At 46.2% G+C, this 18,754-nt stretch overlaps 1 protein-coding gene across 3 annotated transcripts in view; it reads left to right on the top strand.

The window, feature by feature from the left end:
• Positions 1-2,691: 2,691 nt before the first annotated feature.
• Positions 2,692-18,754, top strand: part of ASB13 (ankyrin repeat and SOCS box containing 13) — a 130,604-nt gene continuing 114,541 nt past the window's right edge. The window contains exons 1-6 of one of the 3 annotated variants that reach the window (XM_081023217.1): positions 2,697-2,885; positions 9,835-10,022; positions 11,567-11,717; positions 12,391-12,525; positions 14,232-14,510; positions 15,622-18,049. In XM_081023217.1, the coding sequence (XP_080879343.1) occupies positions 2,843-2,885; positions 9,835-10,022; positions 11,567-11,717; positions 12,391-12,525; positions 14,232-14,510; positions 15,622-15,749 (924 nt within the window). In that variant the 5' untranslated portion in view covers positions 2,697-2,842 and the 3' untranslated portion in view covers positions 15,750-18,049. Of the gene's footprint in view, positions 2,886-9,834; positions 10,023-11,566; positions 11,781-12,390; positions 12,526-14,231; positions 14,511-15,621; positions 18,050-18,754 lie in introns of those variants that run through there. The other 2 variants (XM_081023218.1, XM_081023219.1) reach the window with 2 other exon arrangements.

Raw genomic sequence — 18,754 nt, 5'->3', positions numbered from 1 at the left:
GACATTGCAGGGTTAGAGTCAATTTCCTTTCGGTCTCCAAGTGATTCTAAGGTTTCATTTTTTTTTTACAGACCTCATTAGCACTTCTTTAATGGCTTTTAGGGGCTGCACCTGGTTTGGTTAACTGGCTCACATGCAGCCCGAAAGAACTGCACCAATAAACAGCAGCCTGTTTGGAAATAGATGGTTTATTTGCTACAGGTGTCTTTATAATAGCAGCCTCACACACACACACACACAAATGTCTACATTTGAACATTATTTGGCTGCTAATCCACATTCCTTATGCAGTGGTACCTTGGTTCTCAAATTCCTTAGTTCCCAAACGCCGGAAACCCGGAAATAAGCGTTTCAGAAGCCGAACGTCCGATGCGGCTGTCGGCTATTGTTTCTGGGGCGCCTGCACCAATCAGAAGCTCTGGTTTTCGAACATTTCAGAAGTCAAACGGAAACTTTCGGAACAGATTAAGTTTGGCGCTTTTGTTTTTGCTAGTTATTTTGCGTTTCTGTTTTTGAGGCTTTTTCGGTTCATTTGTTTTTGTGACCGTGTGGAACCCAGTTCAACTGCTGATTGATTGATTGATTGATTGATTGTGTGACTGTGGAAATACTAGAATCATAGAATTAAGAGAGTTAGAAGGGGCCATAAGAGCCATTTAATCTGACCTCCCGCAATGCAGGAATCTTTCACCCAACATGGGGCTCAAACTCACCACCCTTCAGGGTTAATGTTAAGGATAGATTAAGATTAAAGATCAAGATTAAAGATGTTTAAAGAAATGGAAATTTGATATTAAAAGGGAAAACTTCAAAGTTATATGATATTAAGATCAAGGATTAGGTTTAAAAAAAAAGTTGAAGTTATATATTTTAACATTTTATTAAATTAAAGATTGGGATTAAAAAAGTGGAAAAGAAACTGCTGGACAAATAATGTGGACTGGAATACAAAAGAGGGAGGTTTGAGGAAGTCTAGAAAATAAGTAATTTAAAATTGGAAATGGAAAAGAGAGTTTGTTTTTAATTGTTGTGTTTTGTGTTTTTATTGTTAAGTTTTGTATTGTTTTTTGTGTGTGTTGTTTTTCTTGTTTTGTTGTTTTAAACTTTAATAAAAAATTATTAAAAAAAAAACAAACTCACCACCCTGGGATTGACTCATGCTTTACACACACACACACACACACACACACACATTCCTTAATTCTTTTTTGCGTTTAACAATGCAAATGTTTGAAAGAGAGAGAAACAAACAACAGCTTGCCTGTTGGATCTAATTAACCACAGCATTGCATTTACTGTATTTGCATTTATTGTATTTACTGTATCGCTCTTCCTTTTTTAATTATTATTAGAAATTCAATTAATGATTGTATAATAGTGCAAATTCTTTTTTTGTACGTTTTTTCTTTTTTTTGTCTTAATCTTTTTTATCTTAATGTGTGTGTGTATATATATATATATATATATATATATTTGTATTTGTATTTTAATTCAATAAAGATGATGATGATGATTGATTAAAATTTGTATGCCGCCCTTCATCGGAAGATCCCAGTTCAGAGCATAGCTGTCCACTTTTCCCTTTTCTTGAGAGGAATCCTATTTGGAATAAGGGAATTTCCCTTATAAAAAAGGGAAACGTTGACAGTTATGATTCAGAGAAGAATCTTCCTTCTTCAGTTGTGGACCCTAGGATGTCAACAGCCAAAGAGAGATCGCGATATTCTGAATTCATTGCACCGAGCATTATTATCGGGATATATCGTTCCCGCAGAAAGTGAGGAGGAATTAAAGAACCTTTTAATGAGGGTGAAAGAAGAGAGCACAAAATATGGTCTGAAGCTCAACATCAAAAAAACGAAGATCAGGGCCACTGGTCCCACCACCTCCTGGCAAATAGAAGGGGAAGAAATGGAGGCAGTGAGAGATTTTACTTTCTTGGGCTCCATGATCACTGCAGATGGTGACAGCAGCCGCGAAATTAAAAGGTGCCTGTTTCTTGGGAGAAAAGCAATGACAAACCTAGACAGCATCTTAAAAAGCAGAGACATCACCTTGCCAACAAAGGCCCGTATAGTTAAAGCTCTGGTTTTCCCAGTAGTGATGTATGGAAGTGAGAGCTGGACCATAAAGAAGGCTGATCGTCGAAGAATGGATGCTTTTGAATTCTGGTGCTGGAGGAGACTCTTGAGAGTCCCATGGACTGCAAGAAGATCCAACCTCTCCATTCTGAAGGAAATCAGCCCTGAGTGCTCACTGGAAGGACAGATCCTGAAGCTGAGGCTCCAATACTTTGGCCACCTCCTGAGAAGAGAAGTCTCCCTGGAAAAGACCCTGATGCTGGGAAAGATGGAGGGGATCCAGGGGGTCACGAAGAGTCGGACACGACTAAACAACAACAACATCGTTCCTGCCATGTATCCATGCAGCAAAACGTGCCCGTTGGAAGGCAGAGCAATGCATTTGGGGAAGAAATAAAAAAATGCGTGTAAGAAACAAACAAAAAGGGGGGAAATCGGATTATTCGACCAGAGGCAGCCACAGCCTGCTCACAGCCGCGGGCGCGCGCTTGCAAAATCCCATCCCCCCCCCCCCGCCCTGCAGTATTACATAAGGACCGGCTTCCCGGGAGCTGCGCGCGGAACTACAACTCCCAGCATCCTTTGCGACACCTCTCCCGGCTGACGTTGGATCCCCTCCCCCATGTCGCTGGAGCACCATCATAAACAACAGAAAAGAGGGACCCAGGAGTGCCGGGGAGCTCCTCCTCCTCCTCCCGCCTCCCTCCTCCTCCTCCTCCTTTCTGGGTGCTGCTGGGAGTTGTAGTTTGGGCTGAGCAACTATGGAGAGGACCATGGCTAGCAGCTCGGTCCTGGGCGAGATTGGTGAGTGGGAGTTGGGGAGCGGGGGGGGGGGCTGAAGGAGGAAGGGGTGGGGGGCTGGAAATGTTGGGAGGGAGAGGGGCATGTTTTAGGGGAGCCTGGATGTGGAGGGGGGAAGCTGGTGCCCCCCCATCCCCTCTCCATCAGAAGCAGCTGGGTACCACTGGGACTTTGCCTTCTTTCTCATGTTGCTGGTCCTTTGCGAGCTGGGCACATAGCTGTCAACTTACAGATTTAAAAATAAGGGACCAGCAGCCTTGAAAATAAGGGACCAGCAGCCTTGAAAATAAGGGACCAGCAGCCTTGAAAATAAGGGACCAGCAGCCAAAATAAGGGGTTTTAGTCAACCAGTTAAAAGGGACCAGATAATTTTGGAGAGCAGTGCCGGTTTTTAGCCCTTCGTTTCCAGAGGTTGCTGCTCAAGACACCAGCCAATGAAACCCTGCAATTAAATAACTACAAGCAGCAACCACTTTTCGCGCAAAACGAAGTCCAAGCTACGAAGATGCTGCTGCAGTTCTGTATCTTTTCTCATGTGCTCCATCTACAGCTCTCAGTTCCATCAGGTGGGGCAGGAGGAAGGGGGGGGGAATAGCGCCCGAAGTAAACCCACAGATCAGACCATCTATGCTAGTCTACCACTCCAAATCTATGGGAGAAGCGCTTGCGGTCCTTCCTCTGCTTTCCCCCGCTATGGTTAGCCCTTGGAACACCTGCCCGCGCCTCCGCCTCCTCCTCCTCTCTCTGAACTGCTTTCTCTATAGTTGCCCTCGCTCTCCTCTCAAGGCTCCTCAGCAATTCATAGACCATGCCAGGCTGCCCATCTCATCCGGGTCCTTCGGCGGCGCAGCCGCAGTACGGCCTAGCGGGAGCGGGGGCAATGGGCAGAGGGGAGGCCCCAGGCAGAGACGCTCAGTTCGGCGGCCGCGAGGAGGATGGCGGCGGAAGGGCCCGAGGCTCCCACCAGTCCTGGCGGGGAGGGGTTCCCAGGGGCCGAGGCTGGTGAGAGGAAGCCGGGGTGGGGGCCGACCGGGCAGCCAAGCAACCCAGTTGGAGCCTCCCTCCCCCCTGGCCGGCAGGGAGGGAGGGAGAGGAGCTGCTTCCTTTGAAACCCGGGAAATTTAAGGGACATCATCAATAAGGGACAGCAGCGGGACATGGCGCTGGGATAAGGGACTGTCCCGCCAAATAAGGGACGCTTGACAGCTATGGCGGGGCAGCTGCATCAAGTCTGAACTGTCTGGATGGGCAACTTGGGTGATTTGATCGATGGCTTGAGTTTGCTCATATCATCTGCCTTTTTCCCACAGGGGGCTGCGCCCAACAAGGCTTAATAACAAACATCACAATTCAGAGCCTTAGAAAGGCATAATATGTGAAATAAGGTCAAGGGACCCCTGACCATTAGGTCCAGTCGTGGCCGATGAATTTAAAATTCATCTCTGGGTTATTTGTGGGGCATAGGAGTTCATTTAATATTGTGTTTTCACTTTCAGTATTGTGGTTTAGTAGCCCAGTATTAGAAACTCGAATATGGAAGCTAAATGGCATTTTAAACCTAGCCTACAGTCGCCAAAGCCGGATATCTAGGTCATGGGTAGGCAAACTAAGGCCCAGGGCCCGAATCCGGCCCAATTGCCTTCTAAATCTGGGCTGCGGACGGTGTGGGAATCAGCGTGTTTTTACATGAGTAGAATGTGTCCTTTTATTTAAAATGCATCTCTGGGTTATTTGTGGGGCATAGGAGTTCATTCTTCCCCCCCAAAAAAATATAGTCCGGCCCCCCACAAGGTCAGAGGGACAGTGGACCAGCCCCCTACTGAAAAAGTTTGCTGACCCCTGGTCTAGGTGCTATTTTTTTTAAAAAATGAGCTTGCTATTTTAATTACTATTAATTCATTTCATTTCTTTATATTTTAAAGGCGGTGGTGCGGGGGAATCTTAGAGCGGTTTGCAACACAGCAAATCATCAAATAACACAATCCAGAATAAAACAAGCTTCGAGGGGAATATTTCAGATCCTTCTCTAAACGACCTTTTGCTTCCCCATATTTTTGGCCTACTTAATTTATCAAGCTGCCCCATAGCAGAAATACTCTAGGAAGCCAGGGTGGTGTCGTGGATCGAGTGTTGGGCTAGGTTCCTGAAATTCACTCGGATTGTGCAGGTAAAATGTAACGGATAAAATTCGACAGGATGTCTTGCTAGTGTGTGAAGACAGGCAAGGTCCACGGATCCCCAGGCGTTGCACCTCCAGATGGTGGAGAATTCAGGCACCATCCTGGCACCTAGGCATCTTCACTTGGTCACAAGTGGCCAATAAAAATGTCAAGGGACCCCTGACCATTAGGTCCAGTTGTGGCCGACTCTGGGGTTGAGGCGCACATCTCGCTTTACTGGCCGAGGGAGCCGGCGTACAGCTTCCGGGTCATGTGGCCAGCAGGACTAAGCCGCTTCTGGTGAACCAGAGCAGCGCACGGAAACACCGTTTACCTTCCCGCCGGAGTGGTACCTACTTATCTACTTGCGCTGGTGTGCTTTCGAACTGCTAGATTGGCAGGAGCAGGGACCGAGCAACGGGAGCTCACCCCATTGCGGGGATTCGAACCGCCAACCTTCTGATCGGCAAGCCCACAGCGCCACCAACGTCCAATATGTGAAATAATAATAATAATAAATAATTTTATTTATACCCCGCCCTCCCCGGCCAGAGTCAGGCTCAGGGCGGCTAACACCAGTAAAATTACAGTAAAAAACATAATGGGGGGACCAATTTAAAATACAGGTTAAAATGCAATTTAAAATGCAGCCTCATTTTAAAAGGAGCCCATAGATCAAAACCATAAGGGGAGGGAGGAAACATAGGTGGAACAGCTCTGTCTTGCAGGCCCTATGGAAAGATGTCAAGTCCCGCAGGGCCCTGGTCTCTTGTGACAGAGCGTTCCACCAAGTCGGGGCCAGTACTAAAAAGGCCATGGCCCTAGTTGAGACCACCTTGCGATTTGGGACCTCCAAAATGTTGTCATTTGTGGACCTTAAGGTCCTCTGCGGGGCATACCAGAAATGTGGAACACGCCAGTAAATTTAAAAGATGGCAAAAAGCAACGATTCGGGAAACGCAGAAGAAATTCAGTATCACACACACAAAATTTTAAGTCCACAAATGCAAAGCAATACAGGAGCTAACCAGCAGTCAAATTTCTGTGACTGGTTTTGCTGCACTCCAAGGAGCCTGGCTTAAATACAGCTCCGAAGGGACACCTATGTTTGCAGCCCAGTTGTCACTGAACCGGTGAATTAGCTGAGATTTCATTTCTCACCGGCTTAGATCCAATGAGTTAAATATTTTCCCAGCTGACCATTGCAACAAGCTTATGAGATGTTAGGTGTCCCACAAGCAGAGAAATCTATGCCAAAGAACTGTTGTTAAGTTCCGGACTCAGGTTCTAAAAAGCTACAATGCAAAGTCTTAGTTGCTTAAAATAATGTTACAAAAGCATAGATCTAGGGGAAGGGTATTCGAGAAATCAAACAGTCCTTGATTTTTAAGCTCCGGAAACCAGTGATGGGGGACAGGAAGGAACAGAAATATGTCTGTGTGTGTATGTACATATATTTTTATGTATATTTGTGTGTGTGTGTGCAATTTCTTTTCCCATTTAATAGACGTATGCTGTCCTTTGGTCAATACTGTCAGCTGTTGTTGGGAAGAGCTGTCCAGCTCTGCAGAAATCACTGGGGCTTCTAATGATTCATTTTATTCCTGTATTTATATTTTCAAGGAAAACCGTCAAAGCGGTTCGCAGCGCACGAAAACTAACAAAAGTAAAACGACCCAGAATAAAACATTGCAGAAGAAAGTCAGATATAAAGTCTGCCTTCGAAACAACTTAATTGACAGGGGAGTCGCAGGTTAAAGATTTCAAAACGTTTTTCAAAGGGAGTCAGGCCACAGAAGGGGCATTTAACGCAGCAAAGTTCACCCCTGAAAATTGCCTTGAAAGAAAACGTCACTAAAGGAAGCCAAATATAAAATGCACAAGAGGATAAAATAATATCGTAAGCACTTGAGTGAATTAAGTCTATTGAGTACAGCGGAGCTTAAGGGTAAAGGGACCCCTGACCGTTAGGTCCAGTCGTGGCCGACTCTGGGGTTGCGGCGCTCAACTCGCTTTATTGGCCGAGGGAGCCGGTGTACAGCTTCCAGGTCATGTGGCCAGCAGGACTAAGCCGCTTCTGGCGAACCAGAGCAGCACACGGAAACACCGTTGACCTTCCCGCCGGAGTGGTACCTATTTATCTACTTGCACTGGCGTGCTTTCGAACTGCTAGGTTGGCAGGAGCTGGGACCGAGCAACGGGAGCTCACCCCGTCACGGGGATTCGAACCGCCGACCTTCTGATCAGCAAGTCCTTGGCTCTGTGGTTTAACCCACAGCGCCACCTGCATCCTTACTTCTGAGTAAACGTGCATAGGTCTGGTTGCTCAAGTGCTTAACTTGGGTGGGATCGAGCCCTGGGCTTCTCCCATGCCAGATAGGCAACCAAAGTTGGGAAACATTGAATTTCCCTGGCTAACTTTCTCATGCCCTTTGCCCTTCCTAGAGTTAAGGGCACCGCAAGAATCCTCATGGGGTGAGTCCAATGGGTGCTGTTAGGGTCAAAGATTCGTATGCTGCATCCTTAAATCACACTTCACTTCTAGGCAAAATCTAGAAGAATCCGTTGTTAATCATTTACTGATTTTTTGCTTTTTTGCGTGTTAAACATTAGTTTTGCAATAGCACGTTATATATAACTCACCCAATAGCTCCAGTGTAAACCTGTTTATTTGGGGTCACTGAAACAGGAAGGAATCTCCTTTTAAATCTACGGGCAATATGCACAAGTGTTAAATGGTCGTTATTTTAACACATTTTCAAGAGTTTTCCTACAATTCCTTTAAAAAAAAAAACATTTCCGCCATGTATCAACGTCCATATATGAGAAATTAAGAAATATCCTAAAATCATCATTTACATACCCTCCTACATTTCTCCAATGAAAATAGGGAACACCCTATTCAATAATAATAATAATAATAATAATAATAATTTATTATTTATACCCTGCCCATCTGACTGGGTTGCCCCAGTCACTCTGTGTGGCTTCCAACATATATATTTTTAAAATGTGCAAAGGAAGGGATGATGTACAATACTGTACTTTCAACAGATAAACGGAAGGAAAGAAAATTGTAGCTGTAAACTACAGAGAAAAAAGCAGAATATAATAATGATGATGGAAAGTGAGAATAATCAGGAACATAGCAGAGAGTAAATCCTATTAAACTCAGTGGGACATAATTCTGAGTAAAAATGCTCCTGATTGTAGTGTAAGGCTGTCCAGCCTTTACCCAGTTACCTGGGAGTAAGCTCCACTGAATACTGTGGGGATTACTTCTGAGTAGACAGTGTAAGGCTCCATTTACAATAAAGGAATAACCATTCCCTGCGTTTCCTAGGAAATGGCCTGCTGTGGGAGCATTGCAATTCATTTTTTTTTAGGTGACATTTTCCTTCAAAATTACAGGAAGGCCTTCTTAGTCTGTCAGTTTTGCCATTTCCTTCATTTGGTGCACGGATTTTATTTTCAGTAGAAACAGGATTCTGTTTTTGCACCTGCCAATTTTAATTGTTCTCCAAGAGGTAGAGGGGAGGAAAAAAGGAAAGGCAGGAGATTGCGGGATCAAATCAGAAACCGGGATGGATTCTGTCATTCTGGGACCGTTCCTGGAAAATCCAGACGTTTGCAAGGTATGGACTGCTGGATCATGCCTTGAATGTGACCCTCTCGTGATTTCAAAGGACCAAAATAGGTTTCCTAGAATCTGGGCAGCCTTGAGCTTCTGCTTTTTCTTGCAACACTTCTTCTCTGCTCCCTTGCTGTTTCAACACCCCGTTCCCAGGAAATAATAATAATATAATAATAATTTATTATTAATACCTCACCCATCTGGCTGGGTTTCCCCAGCCACTCTGGGCAGCTTCCAATCGAATATTAAAAACAATACAGCATCATACATTAAAAACTTCCCTAAACAGGGCCGCCTTCACTTGTCTTTTAAAAGTAAAATACTTGTTTATTGCCTTGACATCTGGCGGGAGGGCGTTCCACAGCGCAGGCGCCACCACCAAGAAGGCCCTTTGCCTGGTTCCCTGTAACTTGGCTTCTTGCGGTGAGGGAACCACCAGAAGGCCCTCAGCGCTGGACCTCAGTGTCCGCGTAGAACGATGGGAGTGGAGACACTCCTTCAGGTATACAGGACCGAGGCCATTTAGGGCTTTCAAGGTCAGCACCAACACTTTGAATTGTGCTCGGAAATGTACTGGGAGCCAACGCAGATCTCTCAGGAACAGTGTTATGTGGTCTTGGCAGCCGCTCCCAGTCACCAGTCTAGCTGCCACATTCTGGATTAGTTGTAGTTTCTGGGTCACCTTCAAAGGTAGCCCCACATAGAGCGCATTGCAGTAGTCCAAGCGGGAGATAACCAGAGCATGCACCACTCTGGCCAGACAGTCCGCGGGCAGGGAGGGTCTCATCCTGCGTACCAGATGGAGCTGGTAAACAGCTGCCCTGGACACAGAATTGACCTGCGCCTCCATGGACAGCTGTGAGTTTGAAATGACTCCCAGGCTGCGCACCTGGTCCTTCAGGGGCACAGTTACCCCATTCAGGACCAGGGAGTCCTCCACACCTGCCCGCCTCCTGTCCCCCCAAAACAGGACTCCTGTCTTGTCAGGATACAACCTCAATCTGTTAGCCGCCATCCATCCTCCAACCGCCTCCAGACACTCACACAGGACCTTCACTGCCTGTAATATACCATCTATACATCATTTTCATCATATTCCCTTTCAAAGCATTACAGGCTGTAAATTTTATTCTTTCTTTCCACAACCTTGCCTCTGCAGGGTTTTGGGTGGACAGGACGCCGGTTCACGAGGCGGCCAGGAGAGGGGAGATCCTCCAGCTGCAGGAGCTCATTGCCAACGGCGCCTGCGTCAACCTGGTCACGTACGATTCCATCACGCCGTTGCACGAAGCCAGCTTGCGCGGACAGACGCAGTGCGTGCAAATGCTCCTAGCTGCGGGAGCCCAGGTTTGTAGCTCAGAGAACCCCACCAGATGCTTTCATTACCCAGTGGGACGCGGGTGGCGCTGTGGGTTAAACCAAAGAGCCTAGGACTTGCTGATCAGAAGGTCGGCGGTTCGAATCCCCGCGATGCGGTGAGCTCCCGTTGCTCGGTCTCTGCTCCTGCCAACCTAGCAGTTCAAAAGCACGTCAAAGTGCAAGTAGATAAATAGGTACAGATCTGGCGGGAAGGTAAACGGCGTTTCCGTGCGCTGCTCTGGTTCGCCAGAAGCGGCTTAGTCATGCTGGCCACATGACCCGGAAGCTGTAGACCGGCTCCCTCGGCCGATAAAGTGAGATGAGCACCACAACCCCAGAGTCGGCCGCGACTGGACCTAATGGTCAGGGGTCTCTTTACCTTTTTTACCTTGGTTCTCAAACTTAATCCGTTCCGGGAGTCTGTTCCAAAACCAAAGCGTTCCAAAACCAAGGCCCTCTTTCCCATAGAAAGTCATGCAAAGCGGATTAATCCGTTCCAGAGTTTTAATAAACAACCCCTAAAGCAGCAGTATAACACGAATTTTACTATCTAACGAGACCACTGATCCATAAAATGAAAGCAATAATCCATGTGCCGTACTATAAAATAAATAAGACAGCATTGTAGATGATAAAAATTAAAATTATTTTTTTTTCTTACCTGCACTGATGATAGCCATTGTTTGGATGGGGGGGCTTTTATCCATTTCCGCAGTCACACGATCAATCAATCAATCAATCAGTAGCTGAACTGGGTTCCACATAGTCACAAAAACAAATTCACCAAAAAAGCCTCAAACACAACGCAAGATAAATAGCAAAAACAAAAGCGCCAATCTTAATCCATTCCAGAAGTCCGTTTGACTTCTGAAATGTTCGAAAACCTTACTTCCAGGTTTTCGGTGTTTGAGAACCAAGGTGTTTGAGAACCAAAGTACCACTGTACACCTTTGGGCATCAGGCAAAAATGGGGGGTTATTGGGTCATATTTGTTCTTATTTTTTATTATTAGCTTTTCATATTGTAATTTTATATTGTGAACCATCCTGGGAACTACGGATGTAGGGCAATATAAATTTTTAAAATCATCATCATCATAACACAGTGGTACCTCTGGTTGCGAACAGGATCCGTTCCGGAGGCCCGTTCACAACATGAAAAGAGCGCAACCTGCAGCGGCGCATCTGCACATGCATAGGTTGCGATTCGCCGCTTCTGCGCATGAGCGTGATGTCATTTTGCACTTCTACGCATGCGTGAGCGGCGAAACCACAGTACTTCCGTGTCGCCACGGGACGTAACCTGAAAGAACGTAGCATGAAGTGAACCTAACATGAGGCATGACTGTACTGTATTGGCCTGAATATCCGATTTTTTTTAAAAAAAATCATTGATTTTTATCCACCCTGGTTGTGGGTTCGAGCCTCGCGTTGGGCCAAAAAGATTCCTGCATCGCAGGGGGTTGGGCTAGATGACCATTGGGGTTCCCCTTCCAACTCGACCATTCTGTGATTTTTGCTACAATCTCACAGGTGGACGCCCGGAACATAGACGGCAGCACCCCTCTGTGCGATGCCTGCGCCTCTGGGAGCATCGACTGCGTGAAAGTGTTGCTCTCGCATGGGGCCAAAGTCAACCCTCCGCTCTACACGGCCTCCCCGCTCCACGAGGCCTGCATGAATGGTAAGCAGGTCTGGACAAAGTGTATTAACTTATGGTCTGTGTGTGTGGTTTGGGAGCTGCACGGTCAGGAGAAAAACAATGCTGTCCAGGGTTGTAAAGACTGCAGAGAGAATAATTGGGTGCACTCTTCCCACCTTGGATCAAATCTATGCTTCCAGGTGTCATAAGAAAGCGGCAGAGATAGCTCAGGATAGTGCGCACCCTGGAAATTATCTCTTTCAGCTTCTGCCTTCTGGAAGAAGGTACAAGGTTATAAAGACTAGGACTAGCCGCCTGAGAAACAGTTTCTATCCAAATGCGATTTTGGTTTTAAACACAGTGTAAGGACGCGGGTGGCGCTGTGGGTTAAACCACAGAGCCTAGGGCTTGCTGATCGGAAGGTCGGCGGTTCGAATCCCTGCGACGGGATGAGCTCTTGTTGCTCGGTCCCTGCTCCTGCCCACCTAGCAGTTCGAAAGCATGTCAAAGTGCAAGTAGATAAATAGGTACCACACCGGCGGGAAGGTAAACAGCGTTTCTGTGCGCTGGTCTGGTTCGCCAGAAGGGGCTTAGTCATGCTGGCCACATGACCCGGAAGCTGTGTGTGGACTAGACTTCTATGATTCTCCACCTTGTTCCTGACAACCTTCAAAGTTCTCCACTGAGTTGCCGTCCTCCGTTCTTTTCTTTAAAGGCAGCGCTGAGTGCGTGCGTCTCCTTATTGATGTCGGTGCCAACCTGGAAGCTCATGATTGTCACTTCGGGACCCCTTTGCACGTGGCGTGCGCTAGAGAGCATCTGGACTGCGTGAAGATACTGCTCAACGCAGGTGTGGGGGGGGGACGTGGGCCAGCCTCCACTTCACCATTCTTTTCGCTTGTTTTTTTTAAATCATTTTTATTAGTTTTTGAATAAGAACATCCAATTAATCTATCCAATCATAATAATCCAATTAAAATAAAAAAAAACTAAAATTAAAAAAGACCAAATTATCATTATTAATTTTTCGGAGCTCCCCACAGTCTGGACCTCTGAAGCATATCTCCACATCTCAGTCCTGCCTTTTCTCGTTGTTTCCATATTTTCCACATCTTGATTTTAACGCTTTCACTTTTTATTCTTTTTATTTTTTATTTTTTATTGGTTTTCCAAATTTCTTACAAACATAAACAACCAAAAAGAAAAAAACATTACTATATAAAAAACAAACATACAAACATTTATCCTATTATAATATTTTTATTACCATTGTTAAATGACTTCCTTGAATCCCTCTGGCTGTGTTTCCATATACCGTATTTTTTGCTCTATAAGACTCACTTTTCCCTTCCTAAAAAGTAAGGGGAAATGTGTGTGCGTCTTATGGAGCAAATGCAGGCTGCACAGCTATCCCAGAACAGCAAGAGGGATTGCTGCTTTCACTGCGCAGCGATCCCTCTTTTTGTTCTGGCTTCTGAGATTCAGAATATTTTCTTTCTTGTTTTCCTCCTCCAAAAACTAGGTGCGTCTTGTGGTCTGGTACGTCTTATAGAGCGAAAAATACGGTAACTCATTGTAGCAGTTTTCCAATACTAATTTCCAATCAATTTAACATCTTTCTTTCTTATCCTATTCACTTGTATCCATGGTATTATCAAATTTAAAACATTTAACTCCTAAGCCAATATGGTACTCACAAATGACTCTACTTATGTTATCCTAGAATATTTTGCTAAATAGTCCTTAAATTTCTTCCATTCTTCTTGCTAGTCCTCCTCCTTCTGTTCGCGGATTCTACCGGTTAGGTAGGACAGCTCCAGAAAATCCATCATCTTCATTTGCCATTCCTCCACTGTTGGCATTTCTTGTAATTCACTTCGCCATTCTTTTTTGAATGTTTTACAATCCAAAGCCTGTGCCCCTTTTTTCACTGTAGACCAGAGTTTCCTAAACTTGGGTCTCCAGCTGTTTTTGGATTACAACTCCCATCATCCCTGACCACTGGCCCTGCTAGCTTAGGGATGATGGGAGTTGTAGTCCCAAAATATCTGGGGACCCACAGGTTGAGAACCGCTGCTTTAAGAATGGCAGAGGAAGGTGACTGACTATATGGAACTGGTGGAAATGACCGGCAGAATCCGGGACCAGGGAGAAGAGTCGGTGGAAGAAGATGGGAAGAAATTTAAAGACTATTTACAGAAATATTGTAAAATTAATGAATGTTAGAATGATGTTGGATAGAAATTAAGTGGTTTTTAGCTGCAATACTATAAGGGAATATGAAAAGTGGATTACTAACAGGTAAAAATTTAATGTTACAATATTTTAAGATTAAAGATTAGGATAAACAAAGAGGGGAAGGATTTGCTGAACCAACAAACTGAACTGGAATACAAAAAAGGGAGGCGTGAGGAGGTCCGGGAAACAAGCTAATGAAAAATAAGTTATGGAAAGATTGAGTTGTTTTTAACTATTTTTATTTTGTATTTTTCTTTTTTCTATTTTTATTTTGTAATATCTTGAAAATCTTAATAAATATCTTATTTTTAAAAAAAGAGAACCGCTGCTTTAGGCAAAGGTTCGAGTTCTGCGTGGAGGCCGCGAGCAACTCTTCCTCCAACCTGACTGCTTTGTCGTCGCCAGGGGCCAACGTCAACGCGGCCAAGCTGCACGAGACGGCCCTCCACCACGCCGCCAAGGTGAAGAACGCCGATCTGGTGGAGATGCTGGTGGAGTTTGGGGGGAACGTTTACGCCAGGGACAACCGGGGGAAGAAGCCTTCCGACTACGCCTGGAGGAGCAGCCCGGCCGCCAAGTGCTTTGAGCATTTCGAAAGTGAGTGGGGTCTTGTCACTGCCCCCTGCTGGCGGGTTGCGGCACCTTTGTCATCTTTCATTGACGATGCCTTCCTAGGTTGTGTGCCCCATGCGGCTGTTTCTTGAAGACGCACTGCTAATACAGTCATAAGGGATGTGGGTGGCGCTGTGGGTTAAACCACAGAGCCTAGGACTTGCCGATCAGAAGGTCAGCGGTTCCAATCCCCGCGACGGGTGAGCTCCCGTTGCTCGGTCCCTGCTCCTGCCATCCTAGCAGTTCGAAAGCACCTCAAAGTGCAAGTAGATAAATAGGTACCGCTCCAGCAGGAAGGTAAACGGTGTTTCCGTGCGCTGCTCTGGTTCGCCAGAAGCGGCTTAGTCCTGCTGGCCACATGACCCGGAAGCTGTATGCCGACTCCCTCGGCCAGTAAAGCGAGATGAGCGCCGCAACCCCAGAGTCAGCCACGACTGGACCTAACAGTCAGGGGTCCTTTAATATAGTCATACCTCAGGTTACAGCTGCTTCAGGTTGCGTTTTTTCAGGTTACCCGGAAGTACCAGAACGGGTTACTTCTGGTTTTTGGTGGTTGCGCATGCGCAGAAACGCTAAATCGCTCTTTGCGCATGCGCAGAAACGCCAAATCACAACCTGCATGTGCACAGACGCGGCGCTGTGGGTTGCGGACGCTGCGGGTTGCGAACATGCCTCCCGCACGGATCATGTTCGCAACCCGATGCGTCCACTGTATATCTGAATTTTGTCTTGCAGTTCTCCAGCCAAACAACTTTTTCAAAATATGCATGCGTTCGGTGAGCGGGGGGGGGGGGGAGTGCATAAAAAGTACAAAAAAGGAGGAATTGCTTGCAGGAATCTATGCATTAGTCAAAGCTGCAGTCGAAAATGAGTTTCTTGCGAGAGATTTGCACTAAAATGCAGAATGATTTCCATCAGGTTTATTTCTGCTTTAAAAAAATCGCAAATTGCTGCAGAAATATGGAGAGTGGAATTTAAGAGTGGGAGAATTAGGAGAGAATTTAGAATTGACTGATCTTTCCGTCCTTATTTGTCCCAATGGGTTTGTAGAGCTCAGAAGTGACGATTACGATTTCTTCCCTCATTCCCTCTCCAGAAACGCCTCTGAGTTTGTCCCAGCTCTGCCGACTCAGCCTGAGACGCGCCGTCGGTCAGCCAGCCTTAGAGAAGATCGCCCAGCTTCACATCCCTGCCAGATTAATCAGATTCCTCTCCTACCAGTGATAATTAGCGCAGAGGAGCCGCTGGAGGACAGCGCCGAGTGAATCTCGCGCGAGGAAGCTCTGGCGGCCCTGCTAATCTCAGACAAAAAAACCGAAAGAAAATGGCTTTAACGGGTGTAAATACTATTTATGAGACTTCCGTAGTTTAAAGTCTGACGCGTTGTCCGGCTGTTCCCCTAACAATGGTTTGTGTTGAGTTGCTTTTTTTTCCCCTGAGCACGCAAGATATTTTGCACAACCGCCAGTCATCCCTGCAGCAAATTTGCCCGGTGTTGTTATCACAAGGCTCCAACTGCGGGTGCGAGTGGAGAGGATGCCGTCCTTGCTTCACAATGGGTGCGAATTTTGAAGCAGAGTTCATTTTCGTGGGTCAAAAACAGGGATTTTGGGGACCCTCCAGACGTTGATGGACTCTCAAATCCCAGGGTCAAGGATGTTGCGGAGGGAAGGCTCTCCTGGCACCATCATTTCCAATAATAATAATAATAATAATAATAATAATTTATTATTTGTACCCTGCCCATCAGGCTGGGTTTCCCCAGCCACTCTGGGTGGCTTCCAACAAAGATTAAAAATACATTAAAATGCCACACATTAAAAACTTCCCTGAACAGGGCTGCCTTCAGATGTCTTCTAAATGTCAGGTTGTTGTTTATTTCCTTGACATCTGGTGGTAGGGCATTCCACAGGGCGGGTGCCACCACCGAGAAGGCCCTCTTCCTGGTTCTCTGTAACTTGGCTTCTCACGGGGAGGGAACCGCCAGAAGGCCCTTGGCTCTGGACCTCAGTGTCTGGGCTGATTGATGTGGGGGGAGACACTCCTTCAGGTATACTGGACTGAAGCCTTTTAGGGTTTCCAAGGTCAGCACCATGCACTTGTTTGGGTCCTCCCCTCTGGAGCAGCTGAATAACAACAACAACAACGAATTATTATTTATACCCTGCCCATCTGGCTGGGCTTCCCCAGCCACTCTGGGCCGTTCCCAACAGAATATTAAAAACATGATAAAACATCAAACATTGAAAGCTTCCCTAAGCAGGGCTGCCTTCAGATGTCTTCTAAAAGTCAGTCGTTTATTTCCTTGACATCTGGTGGGAGGGCGTTCCACAGGGCGGGTGCCACTACCGAGAAGGCCCTCTGCCTGGTTCCCTGAACCTCACTTCTCACAGGGAGGGAACTGCCAGAAGGCCCTCAGTGCTGGATCTCAGTGTCCGGGCTGAACGATGGGGGTGGAGACGCTCCTTCAGGTATACTGGGCTGAGGCCATTTAGGGCTTTAAAGGTCAGCAACATCACTTTGAATTGTGGTCAGAAACGTACTGGGAGCCAATGCAGATCTCTCAGGACCGGTGTTATATGGTCTCGGCGGCCGCTCCCAGTCACCAGTCTAGCTGCCTCATTCTGGATTATTTGCAGTTTCCAGGTCACCTTCCAAGATAGCCCCACATAGAGCGCATTGCAGTAGTCCAAGCTGAAAACAAGCTCGTTCCATCTTCTGTATAACATCCCTTCTGATATCTGAATATGGCTATCATATCTCTTCCCAGTCTCCTCTTTTCCAGGCCAAACATACCCAACTCCCTCGACCATTCCTCATCAGGCTCAGTTTCCAGACCCTTGGTCACCTTCCCCTCTGCACACCTTCCAGCTTGTCAATATCCTTCTTAAACTAAGGTGCCCAGAACTGGACACAGTATTCCAGGCAGGGTTTGATCAAGGCAGATTTATTTGGTACTCTGATTTCCCGTGATCTGGGCACTAACTTTTGTTTTCTTTCATTCTGGCTTTAATGTATGCATTCACACATTTACCTATTGCGAGTTGCTTTGAGTTACCTTGGTAAAAAACAAAAAGCGACCGATAAATTTAATAAATAATAGTTTGCAGAAATGGCAAAACATAAGAACCAAGTAGAACAACCAGGTAAAAACCTAGAAACACAACTGTGAAGATAAAATATAGGTCTGACAGATCCCGCACTGCCACAAATACTTGAAACTTTTCCACTTCACGCCCTAAAGCCCAGGTTTAAAAAGAAGGTGTGTAATGATGGAGCCAGGCGAGACCTCCCTGGGGAGAGCATTTCACAAACGGGGAGCCACCACAGAAAAAGCCCTGTATTGTTGTTGTGTGATGGCTGCTGGTCTCAGACTTGTCCCCTGAAGATGGGCATTCTTCAGAGACAACCCTGTCGTAGGAGACACGGAGTCTATCCTTTGGTGACTACCTCTTCAATGGATTCTGTGGAATGGCCTCCGTCTTAACGAGGCACAAATAAACCTCAGTTCTTCTAATAATGCAGCCGGCGTCTCGGGTTTATGTTCGCTCTGCGCAATGTCTCTCCTCCTGTGGACGTTTTCTTTGGTCTGACCTGAATCTATACATTGAGCCAAGAGTGGGGAACCGTCGCTCAGCCTGAGGGCCATGTTTCTTGCTGGGCCATCTTCTAAGGGCCACACGCCAATCGCAGGCAGGTGGGACTTGAGGTAAAAGTGGGTGGGGCAATGGATATACCGTATTTTCCCATGTATAAGACTAGGTTTCCCCCCCTTAAAAATAATGTCCAAAATTCGGGGGCATCTTATACACGGATACATCTCCCCCCATTTTCTTAAATCTGAGTCCCCCAAAATAGGGGGCACCTTATACATGGGGGGGGGGTGTCTTATAGATGGAAAAATACAGTATATTTTCCCTTTGTAACAATAGCTTAGTATCTACACACACCCTTCTTACCTGCAGGAGGTGCTGGGATTATCTGTCCCTTTCCAACTCTTGTGATCGGGAGCATAGCTGTCAACTTTTCCCTTTTCTTGCGAGGAATCCTATTCGGAATAAGGGAATTTCCCTTTAAAAAAGGGAAACGTTGACAGCTATGATCGGGAGAGATGCCTTGGACTCCAGGGCTGCTCTGCTATGTGAGCTCCCTCCATGCAGACTGAAGGTGAATAAATCATTTCATAAAACTACCACAGTCTCTGCTCCGTCTTCAGTTCTCCCAAAGGA

The sequence above is a fragment of the Podarcis pityusensis genome (assembly GCF_964106645.2).
Source record: "Podarcis pityusensis genome assembly, chromosome: 10".
Taxonomy (NCBI): Eukaryota; Metazoa; Chordata; class Lepidosauria; order Squamata; family Lacertidae; genus Podarcis; species Podarcis pityusensis.
This window is presented reverse-complemented; position numbering and strand designations above follow the sequence as displayed.